Raw genomic sequence first — 26,189 nt, 5'->3', positions numbered from 1 at the left:
GCCAGCAATTATAAGCAAAGGCTGTGAGCCTCATATGCCGCCCTTCACATGTTCACAGTCCTCAAAGTCACCTTCTGAATTAGTAAGAACATCAGTATTGTCAGATATAGTCTTAATCTTACGGTATCAATGTTTCATTTGAAAGGTTGAAGCTAGACTCATTTTGAGCACATAAATTCCCCCCTGTGCACCAAGGATCAGGGAAAAGACTGGGTTTAGTAAGATGTCAGAAACGATGGGAGGGGGGAGTGGCAAATGATATATGGATTGGTCTATCTGTAATGATATTCCACTGAATAAATGTTCTCAAGCATAATCAGCTTCTGTCAATATAATCTCCCTCTGAAGGTCTTCATTAATCTTACAGGCTATGGCTAATCATGTCCGTCTACTTGAGCCTCGATGAACGCCTCACCTACTTATGTTATTCTAATTAATTTTCCACACTAAGGTCCAGAGGCTGCAGATGAGGGAAGTTTCATTGTCTTGGCTCTATTTGTCATTTCCTCAGCTCCCCTGAATCAGCTGCACATTACTTGCATTTTTGTATGGCATTGTCTTTTTGTGTTTTTGTCTGGTACAGTATCTACGGAACTCATGGAAGTCACTTGTTTGTCACATCTAATTTAGTAGAGTGATTCAGATCCAAGAAAAAGTGACCACATTACTGATTGTTCACAATCTTTTCACAGCTGTATTTGTCTGTTTTGAATTCCTGGCAGACTGGCTCCACAGTGAATCTAACACATTCCCCCTTCCCACCCACATAGTGCTAATTACTATCCCCAGGTATCAAGACATACCTGGATTATTTGCTCTGAAGGAAAACATCCATGACAGTGCGGTGCAATGTCATTGTAAGGGGCCTTCAGAAAATACTTTTGTAAACGTGAGGTTAGGGCTTAAAATGATCACTTTTGACATCATCCCCACTATCCTCTGTAATACGGCGTCGGACGGTTTTCAGCCACAGTGAGTGTTTTCTTGTTCTATCTTCCAAAAGATAAGGATCAAAGGGATCTGCAAGGGTCATTGCCTTTATCAGATGAAGGTGACAGTTGACAAGAGCCCGCGCTTGCCGGTTCCGCCACTCAAACAGACAAAAGAGTGTCCTCATAATAGGCTGCATTTGTCAGAAGTTATCCCCAGTGTGAACTTTAAATGTGAAGAACCAGATATAGTCATACTGTTGTGTTGATCTTTTGTTCATTTTCTCTTTCCATGCACCAATAAAATGTACTGTTTGTAAGCACAGTATAGCATTGTTATGACATTGGTATGATGAAGTACAGACAACCGAGATGATTAAGAAAAAAAGAGAAAGAGAAAAAGAACTCCTATTTTGACAGTTTCTCATTTAACTTTCTCATTTAACTTTTCTGGCATAAAAATAACTCACTGAAGGCCAATTAAGTCTTAATACAATTATGAAGTATAGTAGTTGTCTACTTTACATTTGAAGATAGAAGAATGTTTTGCAGCAGATAACTCCCCTAAGGCTTGGGATTATTCTGTTTGACTCTTTCAAAGCATTTGATCACATGGAGGGAAACAAACACCCAGAAGCTTTCTTCATAGACTCTTATCAGCCTTAAAGTATTTTCTCTAGTAGCAATATTTATTTGCAGACATTCTTCTGTCAACAATACTTTTTGCCTTATTTCCTTTTACATGTTTTTAATTCACAATCTTTGTTTACTATGTGTCTGCGCTGACCTTCTCCAGAAAACAGTATAATCAAAGACAATATCATAAAAGAATCAAAACAACCAATTCAAGGATTGCGAGGCAATCGTTCTGTGCAGCTCATGTGAAGTGGGCGCTATGCGAGGAAGGTGTGGTGAGAATCATATGCTGTGACAATCCAGTCATGCTGGATCTTACACGTTCAAGAATCAATTATGAACCTCTTAGGTTCACTATTTCACTTTAAAGAAAGTTGTCCATCTTCTGTTATTTTACTGAGTTGTTTTTGTTATTGTTCTTATATTGCATATGGCATTGATGTATGTGAAGTCACTGTGAAGCTGAATGGGAAAAGGAAAAACAAGCTCCCGGGAGAAGAAAATATATATGGTCTAGAGATATAAAGGGAAGGATTTTCCTCATAAATCTCATCTGTCTGTCTATCTTTTTATCTGTCTCTCGGTCTGTCTGTCTGTCTGTTTGTCCTTCTGTTATATTGTAGACTTTGCCAAAGCCGTTGCGGGAAGGCCTGTATCTTATGCGGCATTGTTGAGGATGAAACCGGACAGCTCTTCCTCATTGCTTAATTCACGGACCAGACCTCGACACGACCGTAGCAGAGGGCCGTCGTCTCCTGACTGGCCGTCTTTCCCCAGTCACCACCTGTCAGCCCTAAGTCAGCTCAGCTCTCAGGAGGACTACAGGAGTGAAGGTAAGCATCCGATCTGGGGCGCCGTGGTCAGTCATCTCTGCCTGGCCTTCAGACGAGACACCGGCTGCTTGGTTAGTTCTGAAAATGAATCTCACCTATCCATCATCACTGTGTACAGTCCAGAGTGACCTGGGCCATGCCCTCTGTGAAATTGAAGAAGGATGTTGGCTGCATCGGCCCCTCCCTCGGCTCTTGTCCACACTAGAACTGTAGATAGATACAATTGTCAGAAAAGGATGGATTAATTTCAGGATGGGGAGACCGTGGCTGCTCTGTAGATGTGGAATCATTAATTAATTGGTCAGATTGGGCCTTAATGCAACAATGAGTCCAAAGATGTCATGACATTTATTTTATTGGCTGCAAGGAAATCCTTGACATTATCATTATTAAAGTCTTGACATGTAGACTCTCAAATCTGTTAGACTCGGGGAAGGAAAAAAGGTCAGGCATTTTTTTTTAACTGTCATTTTATATATTTAAACTACACTACAGTGTCCTCTCTGAGGACGTAAGCACCTTTTTTCATGTAAGTGCTCTGAGTCAGGTTATTCATGGACAGCTGCCTTCCTACTCTTAATCTACCTCAAAACAGGTCAAAAGCTCCGAGCTGGAACTTAGGGGACCATAGCTGCTTTTAGTAGTGCTGCTAATGCTATGAGTTAATAGGCAGTAAGTAAGTTGGAGAGCACTCTAAAGCCCAGACCAAGTCTACAGTGTTATTGTGCATACTCCATAGAAGAAACATTTGCATCCATCTCAGTCTGCATAAATATATGGATACTGTATACTAGTAGCTGTGGCATTATATCCATGTCAACGGAATCAATACAGCCTTCAAGATAAGGCTGTATATACAGCCAATGTTTACATTTGAAAGTGTGCATGATCCTTTGAGCATGCAGATCCAGGAAATGCCTCTTGGAATGCCATTTTTTCCCCCACATGAAAAAGTGTCCCTTATTATCAGTACGTGTGTCATCTTGGACCTGAAAGCCTTAACAGTTATATTCTGCTAATCATTCACCTTTACCGTTCACTCTTCAATGTCATTGTGGTTGCAGATAAATGTTTCATGAAACTATCAAATTTCATATTTCACCTCCCTGAAGTCAGGGTGGTTACAGAAGTACAAGCACATCTGCCAGATGTGTCACTGGAAAATAGTGCAGACATATTTCTGTCTTTTATTTATTTGTTTGAGCAGTGGATGTTTGATTATGTCTACTAACCTTGGAGTGAAACCCACTTATACAGGAGTAGATCATCTTCTCCATCACCCAATCGCTTTGTTGTATTTTAAAAGATTTTGTGTGAGACAGCTTAGTCTTCATTCAGTGAGTTCTGTCTACATCTGATTCATGTATAGTCCTACTGAGCCATTATTTTCCCCATGGAGTTCTTTTTTGATGCCAATAGGCTGTTGAGATTACAAGAAAAAAGCTATTTTGTCATCAGATCATTCTTGGAAGCAAATAAGTGCAGCAGGCTATTGGAAGATCCGGATTTATGCCAGGACATGTGTGTTTCATAACAATGGTCAGCTGTGTAATCTCTCACAACAGATGAGTATCTTCAAAGTAGGCAACACTCTAACAAAATAAATCAAGTAATTTAGTTTAGATTAAATGTATGCAATAGATTAGCAGATACACAAGCAGATTAATATGGCATTTCGAATGTATTCAACATTTGCCTCAAGGGACCTGCTTTTCTTTCTCTGTGAGAAGTTTTAACCTTTAGTAAAGATGTGGAAAGTTGGCTGGAAAGTAGCTGAAGACCACATCAAAGTGTGAATTGCTCACAAAGGGACTGGCAGGAACCGTGGATGAGAGAGGCAGCAAACCAGTAAGCATATGGACATTGTAGGAGTGCTATTTCAAAAATAGAGCTCTTTCATCTCGGAGGGCAAGTTTTGCCATGAATCAGTCAGTGGCATCTTGTTTTACACTCTGAGGAAGATAAGCACATGGCTCCTCCATGTAGACCTACTTTGTTTAGCATGGATTAGCTGCTAATTGTTTTTAAGTTTGCTTCAGTGCAACAATTAGCACCGTGAACCACAGTACCCTCCAATTTAGACTGATTAGAACAGAGAAATATGAAAGTACTAATTGGCATTCTTCATAAAGACGTATGTTTTGCTTTATTGTTTATACTGTAAACCTATCTCTCATACTCATAATTAAGCCTTTACTTCACCCCTGTCTATAAATGAAATGATGTAGATTCTAATGTATAGACAGGGATGAAGTAAAGGTTTAATTATAGAAGACTTAAACATTGATTGGATATTTTCAATGAAAGGCAATGCATGCTCAGGTCTTAATGTTGTCCATCGAAACAACTGTATTCATTGTAGTGTAAATATATACAGTATCACTATCCCAAGAGCAGCCTGTAGCTTTAAAGCTGTATTGTATCAGTTATGCAACAGCAGTTCGGCATGCTGATGAGGGCCCACTGCGTACTCATTATTTTCAGAAGGGTATACATCCATAAAACCACAGAAATTGTTTAGATCAGTCATAGAGAGAGTAAAGTGCAGTTAATTGTGTTTGAACACCAAGCAAAGTAACAATTAAAGGAATAATTTGTGTAAAAATTACATTTTAAACCCACATGGCCTGTCAAATGGAGTCAGTGAAGGAGAATGTTCACTCTTCACTATGTAGGCTGGATGTCATTGTGCGATCATTTTCACCTTTGGCTATTGGACAAAAAGGTGATGAATTCCCTGACACAATCCATGTGTTCTGACTTAAGAGAATGAAGAGTTTGGACCAGTATTCATCCAGGAGCCCGAAGATGGCATTTTTGCGTTGGACTCAGAAGAGAGGAAGGTGATGATGAACTGTGAAGCACGAGGCAATCCTCCACCTACGTACAGGTACCGTATGTCCATGCTCTGTCCTCGTTCTCAGTGTTGTCTATCTCTTGTATTAACCCATCTTTGCTCTTGTTGTGTTGGAAGTTGGCTCATCAATGGGACAGAGGTGGATGTTGAATCAGACTATCGCTACACCTTTATCGACGGAAACTTGATCATAACCAATGCAAGCGAAGTCACGGATTACGGGAGATACCAGTGCAAGGCAGATAATAGCTATGGAACAATCCTGAGCCGAGACGCCCTCTTGCAGTTTGCTTGTAAGTTGCTTTATTCACCTTTTTTATATCGCATATATTTGTAAATTAAAACAAGTACACTGGCACATATAGTGATATTTCTGAATATTTACAAATTATATGAAATACTGTGCCAATGGCATGTACAAAAATAGGTTAGTTATTGGGATCATTTCCATAAGATGTACATTTTTTGCTTCAAGCCCTGTGTCTTTTTGACTAAACTAGACCTGCTTAGTTCCAGGGGTAAATAAACACCATGTAACACCACCTTTTGCTTGCACATTTGGCTCCACTGGTTCCATCTACCCCTGATTGTCCTATTAGCTGGGAAAGTGCCCTCAACTCTGTGCCTCAGTGCTGAATGAAACCAAAAAGCACATTTCTTCCACTAGTAATCCCCTGGCCAAACTCCAAACCATCATCACAAGCCAAGGAAGCATAGAAGAAGAGGCCAGGGGCGAAGTGCTTGGTGGAAAACACATTGTTGGTTTTGCTCACAGTTTCCTCAGGAGCAATGACCATAATAGCCTTATTGGCATGCCCACAGGGAGCTTATGCTTCAGTATGCTCTGTCGGTGGATTGTTTCTAGGAAATACATGATGTTATGTTTATTTCTTTATTTTATGGGGACTTATACTTTGCTTCTGGAGGTAAAAGTGAAGGTGTAAGTGATGAATTACTCCATTGAAAGGAAAAAGCAAAGCAAGGTTTTTTGCTTCACTTTGTACCCAAAGAAAAGGTTTGTTGGCTTGGCTTGTGTACTGGAGGTTTTTGTTTGCATTGCATACCCAGTGAAGTCTTGCCAATGTGTTGCAGCTACAGTACCCTATCACTAGGATTAACTCAAAAGTTGTTCTCTGTGTGATTGCATGGACAGGGCATGTTGCTGTTTGTTGTTATTTATAGTGCATCTCGATACCATGCACAATCCAACACATCTAAAATATCGACTTCAAAGGCTATTTTCTGTTTTTCCATACATACCCTGTTGCTAGTGTGGTTGAACGTGGTAAGCTACTGCAGATGGTGACTCAAATAGTTTTCTCTTATGTTAAACCAAATATCATAAAACTGTTAGCATGTTCTCAAGACTCATGATTCAGACACTTTTTGTTTGGTTATTGCTCTCAAAAGCCTCTTAACAGCTTTCTGACCTTGTCAATGTCCAAATTGTGTAGTTATAATACACTCTGTTAAAATAGCTCCCTTTACAAACACTGAGATATGCTACATGCTCATTCTAGTAGAGTTTACCTTGAGAATGGGGGGCTGTGTGCAGCCTTGACAGGACCCACTGGGAGATCAATAGATGCAACTGCCTGCTGAGCCTGGCTAGGTCAACAACAGCGAACCCAGAGTGTATGTGTGTGTGTGTGTGTGTGTGTGTGTGTGTGTGTGTGTGTGTGTGTGTGTGTGTGTGTGTGTGTGTGTAACAAATGTACAGATGCTTCATAACTCTTATGCACATAAACATGTACAAACGTACATAAAAATGTGTAACCAACAGTACAGTATCTTCGCCTGGCCTTACAGTAACATGACATAAGCCATAAAGAGACAGAGAAGTAGAAAGAAAAGTGCCCTGCACCTAACATTTGGATGCAGAGCCTTACTTCTCTCACTCAGCATAACAAATGGGCATCATTAATCACTCCGCTTGAAACTCACTTTTTTTCATAATGGCATGGCACAGTTTCATGCATTGAATGGCCTTCTTCACCACCCAGAGTATAAAGTTGCTATTATAAATCTCACCTACATCAGTGATGTTTTATGGATTGTGAGATGGTGTTCAAACTTTGCTGCTGTTTCAGGTCCTTGGAAGATGTTTCACTGAGTAGGGAGGTTATGTTTTCTAGTGTCTCCTTATCTTTTTTCCTCTCTAAAGCATTACCTTGGGCAGCCCTGAATAGTGGTCCTTTACTCTGCGTCCAGTGCATGCATTTTGAGCATTGCCAAGCACTGTCTGGGAACAGGAGAGGAGGGAGCGTCAACCTTTCTTCAGTGCATCAAGAACACAGCAGCCAAGGGTTTCAATATTCTCCTCAACAGCCCTGTACTCTGCCTCGAAACCTGTCCCAGTAGCACCTCTTTTCTCTCTTTGTTTTGAAATTCTGAGCTGCTGAACTCACACTTGGGCTATTTTTCAGTCCTGTCTTTGAAAGCAGCAGGCAGAGGGGAAAGCCTCTGATCTTCCTCCCCAGTGGGATCCTCTCTAGTCCCCGCAGACACGGGGGTGGGGGAGACTCTGGGATCGAGCCATACTGAGATGTTCGGTAGAAGTGAATCAGGGTTGTCTCATTCACGTGTGACATTGAAAATATTGTTCTAAAATAGACAAGATGTATTAAGTGAAACACAGAGTTGGAGATTGTTGACTTTTGTGGTAATCAAGTAATATAACTGAGCACTGTCCCATTTTATGTAATTATACAAATATTTGAATAAGTAAATACATTCAATCTATACATTAGTATGTTTTAATAATATCCAACATTAACAAGACCTATAGCAAACAATATGAAGACTTGTTACAAAAATCGAAATGTATGATTTTGCCACACTACCCCAGCCAGGTGCAAATGTGCTTTAGTAGTTATACACAACTTATAAAAGAGTGGCAGATGTGTTTACAAATTAACAAATCTTAATGTTTGAGTCGTACCATATGCCATTGGTGATATATTGAAGACATATTGATTCACTTAAATAACGTATCACTTTACAAAGGGAATAAGTCAAGAGAACTTGAGAGTGCTTTGGAAATCCAGCATCTGTTTTACTTATTCTCATAAGCTTTGTCATGACACTTCCAGTGGAAATCATATAATATCAATATCATCAATAATGACTCTTTGACATCTCTGTAATTTTTACTGGTCTCACCTGCCATTGATATTCATAGCCAGCCCTAAAAACCAAAGCCTTAGCTATTTGGTTTCCTCATCTTGAGTGAAATTTAAATTATTTATTTTCCTCATTTTTCCCTCTGGAGAAGAAAAAGGAAATCCATTTGCTAATTTTGTCTACAGGAGTAGAAATTGATTAGCTATATTTGGAATGTCATCTTTAAATGGAGTGCTGAGCACCAAAAAGGGACAAATATGGAGACCACAGAAGGACTATGGACATAAACAGATGAATCGATAGTTGACATGGTGACAGGGCTCTTCAGGATCTCTGCACAGCTTTACTTCAATGCAGCTTGTTAGTGCAGATAAATCATGTACTCAAGATTATTTTTCCCTCCAATACACCCGGACATATCGTGCCCCAAAGCGTAATGCATGAGTCATTTGTATTTCCACCTAAACTCTTCTGGGGTTTGCAACATTGTCTTATCTTCTCAAATGCCTTTTTATTTTGTGTTTTTCTTCCTTTGATATCCCCAGTTTTTTGTGAGGTGGCCATATGGATCACCCCATGAAAGAGGGTCAATAGGCTGGCCAAAGTGTCACTCCCTTCCCGCGGGGGATGGTATCCCTTATTCCTCGTCATTGTAAATACAGCCAGGCTATTAATGTACCCGGCAGCTACATACAATCTTAGAACTCTACTGAGCCATTCTGTAAATGGGTTCCAAGGTTTTTCGAAATATCAAGCCTTGCAATGCAAGACACACTGTGGTGTTTTATGAAAATCATGAACAGGGGATGTCACTGTATAGTACAATCAATTTCAAATGGTGCTTATTTTATCTACTTTGCACATTTAATCAGCTGGACTTAAATGTTGCCATTTATTAAATAAATAAACTGACTGCATGTTACTTTGAGAAAGAGACTGACAGAAAAGAAGGGAGAGACAGAGGAAGACATGCAGTAAATGGCCCGTGCCAGATTCAAACACGGTCTTCTGCGTTAAGTTCTTAGCCGTAGGGGTACATTATTATAGCCTGGCTGCCAGCCTAACTTAGCCCCGCCCACAAAAAAAAATGTGGTCGGGAAGTTGGGTCTGGGGCACCTCGGTTGGGGGAAAAACTATGTCCGAACAGGAGCTGTTCGGACCAATCAAATTGTCAGGACGGGCTCTATACGATGATGGACAGATGATCAACAGTAACGTAATCAACCACGTCACCAAAGAGTGCTTGGGTTGAATTTGTTTTCAACAAACAACATATTACGTTGCTTTGATTGGTTGTATGTCTATCCAAATTGAGCGAAGAGGCATTTGTTTTACGAGTTTGTTGAAACACGCCCCGTACTCACAGCCCAACGGAGCCAGGCTTAACTTTTCATTAGCTTGAATAGTTTACTTTTGAAGACTTTGAGGCAAATGCAAAGTCTCACCTGCATTGACGTATAAGCAATAGGCCGTTTCCCAGTGGTGAAGTAAAGCTATATTGTGTCAAAAATATTTTAAGTTCTCACAGATGGTTCTTCCAAATACATTTACACCAGAAAATGTTTTGCTACCGTCTGTCATATTAGTACTGGATGAAGGTCCAAGTGTTTGTAAACATAATCAGTTGGAGTTTTTACTCAGTACTTCTTTGTTTCTGTTGCAGATCTGGGTGCCTTCAGTGAGAGAAAACGAGGAGACGTCTCTGTGCGTGAAGGACAGGGCGTCGTGCTGATGTGCACTCCTCCCGCCCACTCTCCAGGTAGGAGGTTCTCACCCCCATCCCAGGTGTGGCTCTCAGGTTTAGTGACGGACGCATTATTCAAGCTGCCATTCAGACGTGACATTAGAGGAGGGAATGGTGGCAGGGATGAGGGTTATAGTACCAAAGTGTTATGGCATACTGTACAGTACTTTGCCATGAAAGCAAATTGCACTGTTAACCATACATTGTATCAAAAACAATGCCATTGTTATTCTATCCAGCTAGTACAGTATATGGTCAACTGATACTGTTTTGATGCAGCCTTCAGTGTCAGATTTCTTCTTAGCTTTTTGCTTATCATCCAACTAGAAGATGATCCACTTCCAGCAGACACAGGGTCTCAGAGTTCAAATTTACTGGATCATTAGAAATGAAAAGAAATCCAGAATAGGCAATTATAACACACACGCCACACAGCATGTGGGGACATTTAATGGCAAATCTCAAATCGCAGTTGTCCTCTAATGTAAGCTCCTGTGTGAGCCCTCTTTTGTAGCCATGAATCATCCACGTTTTCTCTTTGGATCAGCTCTGCTCCACCACTGGAGTTTCCCCAAGGGACTTTCTGCCAAGTGCTCTTCAGCTTCACAACCATTTCCTGGATGCCATATTGCATGTCATGGTAACATGTAGAAATCAGAGACTGCACAGCTGGTGGAGAGTGGAGATTGAATTTTCGAATCACATTCACCATAAGCTATTCCCAGTTTAATAAATCAAAGTCTAGAGGAAATGATTCACAAACATGTATGCATTTCTTCCTTGGGCAGGTGTTCTCATTTTGACTCATTGACCAGGGTTGACCCAATAGTAAAAAAGTGCCTGGAACATATGACATTTTTTCAAATCTAGTGATGTTGGTGGTGTTCCACTGGTTCCACTGAAATGCCTATATGTTTAAATGACATGAAACTAAACATCCTTCGAATCATGAACATTTGAAATTGACCAAAATCATTTTTAAAAAGCTAATAAGTTGAAATCATGTATATATGTTGCATAGTATACATACATTTTCAAACTTCCATGCGAAGGTCAAGAAGGAACAAAACATTCATGTCAAATGCTTCCTTTTTGGTTAAGTGTATTGTGTGCAGTCCAATAGAGGTGATGCAGTTGTGATTTAGTTATAAATTGCATCAATTAAATGTTTAGAGCCTTGTTTAATGAGCTATTAGATGAATGTGAGTAGAAAATCTAAATTAATATTCTGGGAACATAAAACAATCTTTAGGTTAATGTATTTCATTCTGTTGTTGGAGAATTTAACTACATTATTATGGAGGAAGCATTGTAAAATTAGAATGGTCATATAATTGAAAATAATTTGGAATCGCTGAGATGTGAACAGGTTATTATTTTCAATTTTATGGCTTTGCTCTGTATGAGAAGGTTTTTGTGTTGATGCTTTATGAAGTTACTATGACCTCTGAATCCAAATTTATAGATCACTCTTGGCTCTGCTACGTAGCATTAATCAGTCTCATGTTCAAACGATCTTCAACTTTTAGGGTTAATGTAAAGTAGTTACGTCAACAAAAATAATTTATGTAAGTACAACATGAAATTAGGACTTCACCAAAACATGAGACTCCACCATTTGTATATGCAATTTAACTCTTTAACTAAGTGTAAATATATCAATGTTGAAACATCTATGAGTCTCTTCAGTGATTAGTCAGCTATACAATCTGAGATGTGCAAATAACAAAAATAGAAATCAATGGACTATGAAATGCATGCATTAATCACAGTGTTTGTTAATTGTTGACATCTATTCTATTCAGTTTCTACCCTATGATGGATGAATCTGTTTTGAATGATATTGGTATTAATCAAACACCAAGCTATCAAACTATTTTGTCCTTATAAGACTGATGTTTGTTTAGTAGAACATGTACAATTTGGTTCTGCTGCAACAGAAAATGTTGTTCCAAACCAGCAGGGGATCTTTCTACTTTCTGTCGTTTGATTTGAAACCCAGCATGACTTCACAGAGAACGTATAATTTATATGCACATCTGTGCCGCAAAGTGTGCCATGGAGAGATAGTTTATATCCCTATGTGTTTGTCTTGAATGCAATTATATGTTAACTTACATGTTAATAGCCATATAACTCAGATGTTACTAGTCAGATAACATTTCAGTCACAAAAGTCAGATATTTTTTAAATAAATTTTCCATCTAAAATCATATTTTTCAGCCATGGTTCAACATGCTGTTCATACCTATAAGACATTGTAAGACATTGTAGTGGGAGAAAAAAACCCTATAGATGTGCTGTTACGGGTTTACTTGTGTCCTGTGACTGTGAATTCATAAGCAAAAATAGACTTAATTTGAGCTCCCAAGGTGACTGCTCCCGCCCTCTAACAGATGAACGCTGCTCCATATGAATAAGAAACAGGGTCCTTGGGGACCTAGTGTGATGTGCATTAGTCTCATCTGTATGCTCTCTCCCTGTTCGTCCAGAGATAATATACAGCTGGGTGTTCAATGAGTTTCCCTCGTTCGTGGCCGAGGACAGCCGGCGCTTCATCTCCCAGGAAACCGGCAACCTGTACATCTCCAAGGTGCAGCCCTCAGACGTGGGTAGCTACATCTGTCTGGTGAAGAACACGGTGACCAACGCACGGGTCCTGAGCCCACCGACACCGCTGATACTGAAAACAGATGGTGAGGTTCCCACCCGGCACCTCCCTAACCTTTTAGCACTGCTCTAGTGACAGGCCACGAGTAGGGATCAACCACAACCACAACCCTCCTACAAAACTTCTCCAATCCAATTTGTTTGTCTATTTAACTATCCAGTCCCAAGTACAATGGCAGAAAATAGCAGCATCTTTTGCACATTAGGCAGCACACATGCCACAAGTGGTGTAGTGTTTAATACGTTTACATTACATTCATGTATTTTGCCGGAAGAGCATATTTTTCCTGCATTTGTAGTGGGCTTTGGTAGGGAAAGTGTCATGAATTCTAAACGCTGTCTAAATAGATAGTGTGCAAAGCTTTATTATTACTGTGGAGTGCTTTCTCCACTGACAATGTGCTTCGGTGAAACTGCCCATCAGGGAAATCAGTTTCCTGGCATAAAATTAACTGAATCAATGGTCCTCAATGTGGATGGGATTTCACTCTTTTATACTGGCCTCCCAGGAGCTGTGCTAGGGAGCTGTTGGATTCAGGTACATCGTTCACCCATAGCCTTTTCACATCTGACTACACAGGAGTGTCCATCACCCTGCACAGGTGCATGTCATTGTCAAGGTTTCAGATGGCGATTGAGAATGCCTCCCCAGTGCAGTTGTGAAAGGACTTTTATGCCCATGGAAATCTTGTTGAGGTGGATGTTGCAGCACATATTTGCCTATCCAGAGCAACGTCCCCTCTTGCCAGCTTATGTTTTCCTTTCAATTTGCATAGCCATGTTGTGCGAAACACTCTTTAGAGACAGACATAGCGTTAAGCATTTTACCTCTGCAAATAAGATGGTTCCTCTCATTAACAAAATAGGAAATTAGAAGATGTTCACGACTTGATGATACCATAAACATATCGACAGAGCAGTTGTTTTCTCACCACAGGTGGTGGAGAACAATTTACTTTGTTGTACCCAGAAGTTTCACTTTATTTTGGTTTATATTGTTTTGGGCTTTGGGAAATCTTAGTAGGTTGAAGGAGGGTTCTGTCACCTGGAACATAAGTATGGCCAATTCAAATCTCCACTCAGCCGTGAACTCATTGCAACACATGTTTTCTTGGCAGGCGTGGTTTTGGGATTTTCTCACAGATAGCAGCCGTATGTATTGCGAATATGGGTCTAAAAGGCTGTAAATGACATTGGCACACCTCACAAGAAAATCTCCAGAGCTCACAAGCTGTGTGCTTCTTCATTGCTGGATTTCAACCAATCAGAAGCCACTTAATGTGTCCCTCTGAAAGTAATGGATAATTAGAAACTAGGTAGTTCATGCTGGATCTGTATGCGGCTCCCCCCTGTCCTGCTCCTGCTCTGACTCTCTTAATCAAAGCTACCTCTGTGCTTCTGGGCTCCATGAGACCCTACGCTAAATCATGGATCTTCACTGAACTACAGTCTGCAGGAACATCTAAGGAATATAGTACCTATAGGGTCCTGGATGGATTACCTCCTTTGTGGAAGACATATATTAACATAATGATAGTCAGTAGATAATGTAGTTATTTGTAGACTAGTTTAAAACACAAAGCCTTAATTAGCTTTATATTTACCGAAAAATATTGATGTATTATAACTGCATGTTAAAATGCTATTTACTACGCAATGCTGTATGTACACTATGTCACATACACAATACACCCATCAGTTGACCTAGCATGTGACTAATGACTGTCCGAAAAAGGAAAAGTGCTTCAGCCAAACAAGGTTTGATCCCCCTTCTCGCAACCTTTGCGACAATGTCACACTGTAGTTTCATATTAACGGCATATTGAGGCACTATTTTGTGTCCAGAGGGGAACATTTTGGGTCAATCTTCAAAATATACAAGGTTGGTATCTGATGGAAGGGCTTCATCTATTAACCTCTGTAAAAAAAACACAATACAGTATTAGTACATTGGACATATATAATTTAGTTTAAAGGGGCAATTGACTGCAAAACCGATTTTACCTTGTCATTGTTGAAAAACGACAGTTCGGAGGGTAAACTGAACATACCGTGAATATCAAAGTCCATTGACACCTTTTTCCTATTCAAATCTCAAAAAGAAAAAATTTGGCTGTAAAACGCTAGCTTTTCAACAAAGCCACCGGTCCTACGTAGGACCGGTGATCGCCCTCTTATTGGCTCTGGTCTGTATCTTTGTCACGCCCCAGAATTTACATTCAGACCAGCCCGAGGTAGCGTCTATCTCCGATACTAGTTTAGCTGCGCGCTGCTCTGTGTAGGCTACTTATAAGGAATTACAAAGAAGAACATTTCGAATTATAACAAGGATATTGAAAATGGACCACGGTCGTAAATGCTGTGTTCCAGGCTGTACAGGGAAGGCTAACACTCACAGTCTTCCCAAGGAGCCAAACATTCAACAGGCATGGCTGCTGTTGTCTATGAGAAGATCCCCGCGAAGTTCGACACTCAATCATTCATTTGCTCTGAACATTTCACCCAAGACAGTTTTGACAACCTTGGACAATTTCAAGCAGGATATGCTAGGAAGCTGAACCTGGAAAGAGGTGCTGTTCCAACCGTATGCTCATTGCAACCGCAAGCTCTAAGGACAGTATGATGTTGTGCTAACAGTTATTAGCAATGCTAACGTTTCCTGTATATAGCATACCAGGTAGAATGCTAAATACGTTTCTACACACATCAAATGACTCTAGCTAGACTAGCTGTAGTCGGCATTAGAAGGGAAGCTTCCGAAAAATAGCCAGAAAACGAACTGCAGTCTGGCTTATTGCTAACGCCTGTCTAGATAATCTATTTGAAAGAACTGGAGAAAGGCAGGTTCTAGATACAGGATACGTTAGCATTGCTAGTAACTGTTACTAGTAACACCTAGACTGTAGGCATGTAAACAAGTTTAGCTTGCTAGTTAACGCAAGAGCATAGGTAGAATGTGTGATCATTTAGCCTAGTTTATTGGCAATGGGGCTAACGTTGATTCATGTTCCTGACTGTGTTTCATTCAAATAAATAACCTGTGTAATGAAAATCTACAATTCACGATGCATGTTTGTCCAGATCTTTGTCATGTTATTTTACAGCAAGATATCTAGAGCTAGCCTAGCTAGCTAACTGAAGCCGAGTAGAATCACGATATGGTTTGGTTGCTAAGCTGTAGCCTAACGTTCTACCCACGTAAGTCAATCCAGTTTGCTTCAACAACAGAAGTGGAAACAAGTAATAGTCAATCTGTTGAAAACAGTGTTGTGTAGACACAATAGATTTATTTGCGCGTTTTTATTTCAAGTCTCCAACTTTTGTGTTTCAGCGAGTGCTGCTGTTGGCCGTGTTGCGTTTTTGCTCCCAGCTTCACTCGTTGATAACCAACCAATCAGCGCGCAGCTGATCTAAATATTAATGAGCATACCATAAAAGGAGAAAAGCTATTGTTTTTTCCCGGGAACATTTCAGAGGATCTGTCAGAGGGCATAGAACAGCACCCGGGCCATTTTCAACCCAACCAATGTTACATACCCTATTCGGAGACCTTAAGGAACAGTGTGAAATACCCAAAAAACCCAGTCAATTGCCCCTTTAAAACTCAACATTGTCATCATTGTGGTCGACAATGTTCTGATCTCACCCTTAGCTGAAAAGGGCAGTTATGTCTAGTAAGGTTGATCTTGTTTTCCATCACATAGGAATTGGCAAAGCTCAAACAATACGTTACGGTGTAATTTAGTCTGAACATGGCACAAAACACGAAAAATATGTTTGTGATGTAGTAAATACATGGAAATGGAAAATAAAATTGACTGCCCGACCACAAATGTAGGTTGGTCATGTTTTAGCACAAATATTCTAGACAGTCAAATTATATACAATATATTACAACACACTGCAGGCACATCACAAGTTTGATATTGAATGTACTCTGGCATGAACCTGTGAAATATAGCAAATTCATTAAATGCGAAGGGCTGCTTTGGAGCCGTAAATGTGTAAAATGAGATTGCATTTGAAAAGTTCTTTGCAACAAACATCGTAAAATGTATTGTGTACAGACAGTGTATTCTTTTTACTACTTGGTTTTCATCTCCATCTCATGACAAGGTGTGCCAAACAGCTGGTTCAATATGTGGAATGTGAAATTGCGGTTCGCCAAATGTAATTTAGGCATTGGTCATTTATCTAAGTGACCATCATTCAGGTACTGTAAATTGTCTGATAAGGTCAATGTGAATTCATGAGTGGTGCTGTTGCAAACATGCTCAAGCTTGCCAGCTCATGCAGTGTTTGTAGTAGTATTTAAAATGCCTGAGCAAAGAGATACACTGTCATGTAAAATTCATAACACAATCTCCCATTTAATAAGACGGATAATGGTAATTAGGTCCTGGATGGCAGTGTTTTCCTTTGTTATTTGCTCTATGCCATATGATATTTCTTTGTTGCAAATGGATATAGATGGACCTTTAAAATACAGTTGAATAAACAAAGACACCATGTCCCCTGGCTGTGACAGACAGGGGGGGACAACTGAAGTGGCACTTTGTTGTTCTAAAAGCTTGGAATCAGTTTGAATGATTATTTTACATATAGACAAATAATATTTTCCCCTGTGACCTTTATGGCACAATTTGTTTCTTTTAATTGCTCATTAAATATAAATACTTATATCTGAGAAAACATTGGATGAACATGGGATGTTAATGTTTTGTTGTGCCATACATCCATATACGCAGCAAGCAGGTTTTAAACTAGCTGCTGTAGAGCTACTGTGTTATGTAACCTTCAGGGCTCCTCAGCCCACTTTGACTAGCAACAGCCTGTGACAAAGTGCTGTATGTCGAACAGAACAAATAAAACCTAGGCTTCACTGTAAATCCCACTCCAAGCCTTTTCTGTTGTGTTGCTATACATGCACAACGGTACCAATATACGTGCTGGCTTCAGAAAGATGGGAAAAAAGTAATTTAGAAAAATGTTTTATTCATCATTTCTTGTATTAAGTATATGTCATTGTATAATGTTTCGTCAACTGCATTCACTGTGCTGGTTTTCCCCAAGAAACTAATTCATAAAAGTGCACTTTTTGTTAATCTGGGGCACACTTTCTTTGCTTGAACACATAATTAATGAGGATAGTGTAACAGAGAGCGATTGGAAGACAGCAAGGTGGATTATTTGGCATAAGCAGCAGACGGTGTGAGTAATGTGCAGTCCCAGACCGGTGAACTGCATGATTTAGTGTGCCGTGTGCGCTGCGAGACCGGAGCAGGCCTCTTAACGCCAGGACACCTCAGGCCCTTTGGATCAGCATCTACAACCCGGTGCACTTTGTTTTCTGTGTGGCTGCATTTTTGGCCTACATCTGTGCTATTGGAAGGGATTGGGTGGGAAAGCTACAAATAGTGATTACAGTAAGTAATTTTGGTCTCAGTGTGACAAGTTAAAGGTGGGTGCATAGGTAGTGTGAGCTTCTGTATCCTCGTTCTGCAAACTTAATTCTCTTTTCCCTTTGTCATCTAGGTATAATGGGAGAATATGAGCCAAAAATTGAGGTGCATTTTCCTACCTCTGTTCTGACTGCTAAAGGAGTGACTGTGAGACTGGAGTGCTTTGCCCTGGGGAAGTAAGTAAGCAAGCAAGCAAATCCTTGTGGACATACATTTTTATTATTTATTGTAAAATTATAGAAGCCTCCAGATACAGCACCACTTTCACTGGTGGGTCATCATTGGTATGGCTAACACCCTTCTCAAGTAATGTTTCAGACATGTTCTAAAATCTGTGTTATCTCAACCAAATGGGAACCCTGTGCTCATTATTTTGATCCACTGAAGGACCACTATCCCTCTAATGCAGAAATAGTCTTCCGGCTGGATTTTGAATGACTATAGAGCACTGCAAAGCATCATAGCTAGCCTACTTGATGGCATGTTAGAGCTTATAGGATAGAAATGAAGAGGGAACTCAGCCCCAGGGAGCAATGTGTTCTGATAATAGAGAGCCAGTAATATGCCCGTGTTTGCAGGGTGCTTTTAATATCTGTTATGTGTGTGGAGGGCCAAGGTTAGGTCTTTGAAAAATGAAACTGGCCACCACTCGTGCAATGCCAGGAGGGAAAATAACATTTGTCAGCAGCATTGTGTCCAGGGTACTTGTTCATGGTTGCTAAAATTAGTCATCCTAGCTGGTTTCTTGGTTTAAAAAGTAACCTGAAAGGCAAGGTTGTACTGTAGTTTAGTGTTGGTGAATCTACACATATAAGCTTATTGGATAGACTGCATCTCTCACAATGTGAAAACCTTGATAATGTTATAGCTATCTTGTTTGAAAATTTTAATTCAAGAATGCTAAAAATCCTCAGACGATGATGACAAGAGAATAAGTGAAAGACTCATCTATTTTTTGGTTCATCTCTTACTCAAAGCTAATGTGTTTTGCATAACGCAATGCAATTTTCATTTCACTACATAATCCTGTATCATCCCTACTTCATTGTTTATCATTATTTGATATGAATAATTCATTGCTGAATCCCATCTTAAGTGCAAACAGCTTCTAATATACGGAATTGCAAGGAGCTTGTAATTGTTTACAAAGCTTTCAAGGGGCTCCTTTGGAGCAAAAGTCATTTACAATTAATTATCAGCATTAGAATAATGAGTCATTTCCTAAACATATAGACATAGTGAACCGCACAGCCTCATGCCTTACTTATTCCCATTAGAATAAGCAGAGGCTTTAGGAGACTGAGCAAACAGACAAACTTATTCAGACCGAACCCTGTTCTCCCATCACAGGACTAATTTGGGCATTATGGCTTTCAGTCTGATGGTGATCCTAGTGACTTACCCCCTTACCTACAAATGAATGATTTATCAATGCACCCTATTAAGAAATGTCAGTCTTTATATAACACTGAAAACAAACTTTGATTGGTTTTGTTCTCCTGTCGATCAATATGTATGATGGCCCCTCTCGTGTAGACAGTACAGAGTGTTCTTTGTGTGGAAAGGCCACAGCATCTACATTCAGACAAGGCAAACTGAAATGAATGCCTTGCAACAACAACAACAAATGTAGTGTGGGTAACTGGCAAAGGCACGGTAGTTCAAAGCTAACTTAACTTTTAAGTTGTTTGGCTTTCTTTCTCAGGAAGCTATCAAAAGGTTTACCAATAGGTCGAGGGAGTTCATTATTTGATTATATCACAATACAATCTCCTCAGAATTCAAACAAATGTATCGGAAAGAAATGTTTTCTTTTGAATGGATTCAGCTGTGACTGGATTCAGTTGTATAGCCAGTTCTATGGACTTGCAGACAGTATAATAGACTAGCAGACACAGTACATGATCTCTCCTGTTGGGGATTCATCAATTCAAACATTCATTGAGTATCTTAAATTCTGCTTTACGATGTTACATGATATACTTTATATAAAAAAAATCTAATTTTATAATTTACATTTAGTTTGTTCCTCCCAAGAGAAAATGTTTAGCACTAAGACATTGACCTCCCTGGTTTTATGACCAGGTTTCACCAACATTACATAAGGATTGAAGATATCCCCTGCTAATACCGGTCCGAAGGCTTTTTTAGATGTTAAGGCTGTGCTTAATACTGAACGTGCTTTGAATCCCAGTAAGAGAACATAACAGCCAAGACGCGTACATGTCCTTGCGAATTTACAGATAAAAAGCTATGGGATGTAACAATTTCATCACAGCTGAATGATTGATGGGTGCACTGGAGGTTTCCACGATGTCACATTTCCATCTTTCTGAGACCTGTCAACCTGGGCTGTCATACAAGTGCAGCACTGATAAAGTGTAGTGAGACATCCTCTGTGTACATGTACAGCCCATCTGTCATGAGGATTCATAGGGGGGATATCACCAGCAAACACTGATGAACGACACTGGTCTAACACTAATCATGAAAACCATTCTGACCAGAACTGGTGACCTGATTTGAATATACTACACGCACCTGTGCAAAACATAATGACATTCTAAAGTACACCGCTTTCACTGGAGGTAGTTTACTCATAGCAGACACCGTCTGAAAATCATATCAAATTCATCACAAATTGCTAATGATGTTGATTGACTGAAGTGTACTTGCGGCAAAAGTCACTTGGATAGGGTTGTACAAGTGATTAATTATTAAGAGAACCATCATATCAGTGAATGGATGCAAAACACATGCTACAGTACAGTATACTGCATGTATTATTAATAGTGCACTATATTTTCCCAGCCTGCCTTTACAGTATGTTGAGTGAGTGTTGGTACAGACTGTTCTAAGTTTACGCCTCAATTCCCCACTCTTCCTCCACCCCTCTCCCTCCTCCATTCCACCCACCAAGTCCTGTGCCAACTATCACATGGAGGAAGATCAATGGCAACATTCCCAAAAAGGCCCGGCTTCGAAAGTCCCAGGCTGTGCTGGAGATTCCCAACATCCAGCTGGAAGACTCAGGGATGTATGAGTGCAAAGCAGAGAATCCAAGGGGCGGTACAGCCTTCAAAGGCCATCTTCAGGTCTACAGTAAGTTTCATTTGAGCTTTTTATCACAGCCCTGGCTAAATTCCTCTGCCGCCCTAACCTATTGCCTTTTATTGTGTTTTTGTCCCAGTCTGTTCTCCATCTCAGCAGTTTCACTGATTAATATGTATACGGCTTTGATATGGTTTGATCTTGGTGAATCTTACAATCTTTATCTATAGAAATGTTTTTAATGCTAATATGTTGGACGCCTATCTCTTCACTGTCAAGAATATATCCTTTATAGTTTTGGAAAACATATAAAGATACATTTGTCACTTTCAAGGAAGTACTTAATTCTAAACAAATCTGTATAGACGCATAATTATTAGATTGTGTCTTCCATGTCCTGTTGACCCAGCATGATTCATCCAAAAATAAACTTGGTTGGAAACCTTTTAGTTGAAAGAGATTGGTTGCAGAAATGCAAGGTCACATGTCCTAACATGTGAGTGGTTTGCCGGAGGAGTCTGCAGCATTTATGTCCCATCAGAGCTCCACATCATCCTGGTCTGTCAAGACAGACAGGAGGCCTCCATTGAGCTAGCTGAACTGGTATGCGAGGCACGGTCTCCTCTACTCTTTGCATATGCCACTTTCAGTGTGATAGCTTTTTTTTCTTGTGGTTTGATTGAATGATTATGGTCAGGAAGGTCCCTCTCACAATGAAGGTTCACACAACAGCATGACCTGTGCAAATTACATTCACCGTGAGCCTGCTACAAATTAGGCTCCCCTTTCTCTCTGTGATGTACGGAGAATGGGAGTTGCCAGGGAGTACAGGGGCCTTGGAATCATGTCTTCCCAAGGCTGAGGCTGTTCATTATCTTGGCTCTGTGTGCATGGTATGAGCCCTGGAGATGGGCGGGAGGAAGAGCAGGCACCCAACCAGAAAGGTTTATTGCCATGGGCCGGGGCAGTAACTCAAGGAGGCATTGTCTTTGGTAGAGGTTACTCATGCTGTCCTGCCATCAACTGGGTTTGAGATATGTACTCTGAATGAAACACAACAAGTTTGAACTGTAAAGCAAGAACTGGAGAGTGGATGTACACTCCCATGTACTGTATCAGGATTATTTTACATTCAAGTAAATTAGCTACATGATGTCATGCTGTTTGTAATGTACATTACTTTGGTGTACTATCTATGTATATGCATGTGTTTTAGCTGTTTGTTTGTGTTTGCATCCACTGAATATGTTTCATTTCTTTCCATGTATTTTTCGTTGAAGCCTACCCACAATGGATCAGCATGATTAATGACACCCAACTGGATAGTGGAGATCGTCTCCAGTGGGAGTGCAAGGCCACAGGGAAGCCCAGACCTGCCTATCGCTGGCTGCGCAACGGTGTCCCAGTCACCCCTCAGGTACTCACACAACGCTGCTGTTTCTGAACAAAACTCCATGATGCATAGGTATGTTAGCTAGAACCATAGTAATGGAGCTACAAATCGGAAAACAGAAAATACTGCATACATACATTGTGTTTCCCCTTCCCTGTCAGTGTCCAATTGTTTTCATGCCAGTTATGAGTTAAATATTATCTTTGTTACAGAGCAGAGTGGAAATGGTGAATGGAGAACTGGTCATCCAGAAAGTGCAGCAGGCAGACTCCGGAATGTACCAGTGCGTTGCAGAAAATAAATACGGTGCCATCTACTCCAGTGCAGAACTCAAAATCTTAGGTATTTATCCATTGTTTGTAGATTATATCTGACACATTACATTCACATTCATAATTTCTGTTCAGACAGACCTTGAAAAATACCTCACACAGAAGCCTGACATGTCTTACTTTGTTTGTGTTTGTTATTATTTGGGTGTTTATCAGGTTGACAGAATGAAGTGCAAAAAGTAATCGGCTGTTGAAAAAAAAACACTTTGTTCGTAAATGTAAAATAACCAGTTTTTCCACTTGAGTTTGCATCTTCACAGTATAAACAATGAATGTCTAAAAGAGTATTGACATTTTGACACTGAACTAGACAATGGCGGATCGAGCAGAGAGATAGAAAATGTAGATGGAAAAAAACAAACCTTGAAGTGGGCCGATTGGCAATCAATGGTCCCTGATTTAAAAGTGACCCAAAGAGTTGTTGGCATGAATAAAAAGGCCCCCTTGTGGGTGATATCCAATGAGGTGCCTGACTGGATCACAGAGTAGCACAGAGCAGTGTGCCCTTAGCCAGAGGTACAATGGAAAACAATGACATGCTCAAGGGGAAAACAACAGGGAAAACGCTTTAATTGTGTTACGATGCTTTAAATCAGTTATACTTGTAAATCCTTGGATTTAGCTATTTTTCTTAGCATAGGATAATATACGAGATTTTGCTTGAGATCTCTGAGATCCGCTGTGTAAATGGCTTACAGTTTCCACATGCAACCATCTGCAAATATAATATGCTGGTTGATTTAATGGTTTATCTTAACTAACCAATGAATAAGGAGCAACACCTCCTAAAGAATCCTCTCAACTAGGGCGTATTTTTACAGGACTTGTATTCCTCCTGTTAGTTCCTCTGAAAGGAGTGGTTCTATTCATTGATAATGCAATAAATACACATGACCATGTTAAAAGAACACTTAAATCAAAACATTTGTTCTGATCTGGTTTTCTTCAATCCACCAAACAATTTATATTGTTACATTCTCACAATTGGGTAGGTAAAATCTTCTCAGAACATCCAAATAATTATATTTACATTTAGCAGACGCTTTTATCCAGAGCGACTTACAGTAAGTACAGGTACATTCCCTTGCCCAAGGACACAACGTCATTTTGGCACAGCTGGGAATCGATCCGGCGACCTTCTGATTACTAGCCCGACTCCCTCACCGCTCAGCCATCTGACTCCCCTACCATATGTAAGGTGGATTATTGGAAAACAATTGTTTTGAAATGAAGGGGGTTAAATATTGGCCAAACAACCCACATTAATTTCCCTTAGTTTAAAGGAAGATGGGAAACTGAACAGTGTATTAACTTGAACCAAATAATGCCAATACAAATACAATTACTGTTATTTGAGTCTATGGGTTAAATCAGAGCAAGAATGGTCAAAGTAAGGTTAAATGAAATAAACATTTAATAACATTGCAAATGAATGAAATCAATTAGAAGGCAAACATGTTACAAAATTAAGGTTAACTCTTACCTACTCTACCATGATCATTGTAAATCAGAGGGAAAGCAAGAGGTGACAAGGAGTAGGAGTACAAGGACATAGTCAGAGCTGAGGAGAAGGTCTCAGGAGATCAAGAATCCACAGAACAATGCTTCACATTTCCCTTTATACACAAGGACAACCAATCAGACCACTTATTGACCCTTACTTATCAACATATGACTAGCAATGCCATGTAAGTTACACAATAGGGTGTGAGAGCCAACAAGTAGAGAGTCTGTCCAGGAACTCCCGACTTTACATTTTGAGAGATGGGGGCAGGTTGACACCCACCCTTACAGAAAGAACTGCACTACCAAAGAAGACTTTATGTTGTGAAACTGTTCTCACTTTAGACAGTAACAACGTGAATCCTAAGGCCCTAAAGAGCTGACAGGAATCAGACTGCACCTCCATCCTCCACTCCTTGGTGATGCACTCATTTTCTCCCTGTCAGCTCCAATACTGGGACACATCTGGTGACACATGTGTTCCCTTCTTCTCCTTTGCTGTGGGTCAGTCTGATTTATTATCTCTGTTACTCGCTCTGCTTCTTCAAATGAACCCTATTGCCTTTGTTTGTGAACAAAAACTATAGAAGCTATAATTCGGTGATATTTTACATTCATTGTATTGCTCTCACGTTGTAGATGTGTTTATGATGTTATACACTTTCTTAAAATAGATGCAATCATGAGAACTATTACATGGGTAGATTCAAGGGAATAACTGCTGTGTAGGTTTGCAGAGATGCAGTGTCTAGGGCACCATGAAGACCTAGATTGTGATAATGTTTATCTAAGATGACTAGGAGATGTAAACCCCCTCCTTCCCAGATCTACAGTCAGAATGATGATATTTTGAAGCTGGTGATGAATGTTCTGCTAAGCATGTCCCCTGGGCCTACCATCCCAGTGACCTGTGTCCTTTGTGAGATGTCCACAAGCAAATACTATCAGGACAGATTACATGGCTAATAACACTCTGCAGATGAGCGATCACTGGAGGCTACGTGGGGACCTGGCTGAACCACGTGTGTGATCCTGTCCCAGATTTAGCTCTGTGGGTATGGAGACAGTGAGGAAGGGAGGAGGGGTTGGGGGGGGGGCAGCAGGGGGAGTGTTGCCATCAGCTGCAGGGCAACTTTTACTATTAATTTTAAAACAAACACAAAAACCCACAACAAGTGCTTTGTTTTATTACTGTTGTCCATGTCCAAGGGGATCGATGCCTTTCAGGGGTCTGCCACAGGAGACAAGTAGAGGCTTGCTGCATGCGTGGCAGTGGGGCTGGCCACCAGCCAGAGTTGGCATTGAATAGTCATCATGTATAACATCCCCTACACAGCATCACTCAACATTTAAATAATGAGTTCTGACAAAGCCTTGCAGCAAATGGATGGCCCTAATGTCTAAAACAGCTGTAACACACATAGAACAGAATTCACACCAACTGTGGATGTTTCCTACACTGTTCCCTTTGCATGGTGCTTTGCCGTACAAGTTAATTACCGTCTTCTTTTGCAACTATTGTACAACTTAAGTGTGAGTATAGTGGATTTATGAACGTGAACTAAAATACATTGTATAGAGAATATGGGTACAAATATGATGTTGCTGTCTGTCATTTTTGTGTTATATTCTAGACATCTTGATATGTTTGACACT

General features: G+C 40.2%; 1 protein-coding gene across 1 annotated transcript in view; it reads left to right on the top strand.

Moving 5' to 3' along the window:
- cntn5 (contactin 5) overlaps positions 1-26,189 on the top strand; it is a 69,451-nt gene that overhangs the window by 24,482 nt on the left and 18,780 nt on the right. Inside the window, exons 3-11 of the mRNA XM_047036440.1 lie at positions 2,189-2,398; positions 5,165-5,288; positions 5,373-5,548; positions 10,042-10,137; positions 12,615-12,818; positions 18,328-18,430; positions 21,175-21,356; positions 22,586-22,722; positions 22,911-23,040. Coding sequence (XP_046892396.1) covers positions 2,189-2,398; positions 5,165-5,288; positions 5,373-5,548; positions 10,042-10,137; positions 12,615-12,818; positions 18,328-18,430; positions 21,175-21,356; positions 22,586-22,722; positions 22,911-23,040 — 1,362 coding nt within the window. The remainder of the gene's footprint in view (positions 1-2,188; positions 2,399-5,164; positions 5,289-5,372; positions 5,549-10,041; positions 10,138-12,614; positions 12,819-18,327; positions 18,431-21,174; positions 21,357-22,585; positions 22,723-22,910; positions 23,041-26,189) is intronic.

This window comes from Hypomesus transpacificus, chromosome 15 (assembly GCF_021917145.1).
Source record: "Hypomesus transpacificus isolate Combined female chromosome 15, fHypTra1, whole genome shotgun sequence".
Classification (NCBI taxonomy): Eukaryota; Metazoa; Chordata; class Actinopteri; order Osmeriformes; family Osmeridae; genus Hypomesus; species Hypomesus transpacificus.
Note: the sequence above shows the minus strand (reverse complement) of the source record. Positions and strands in the feature narration are given on the sequence as shown.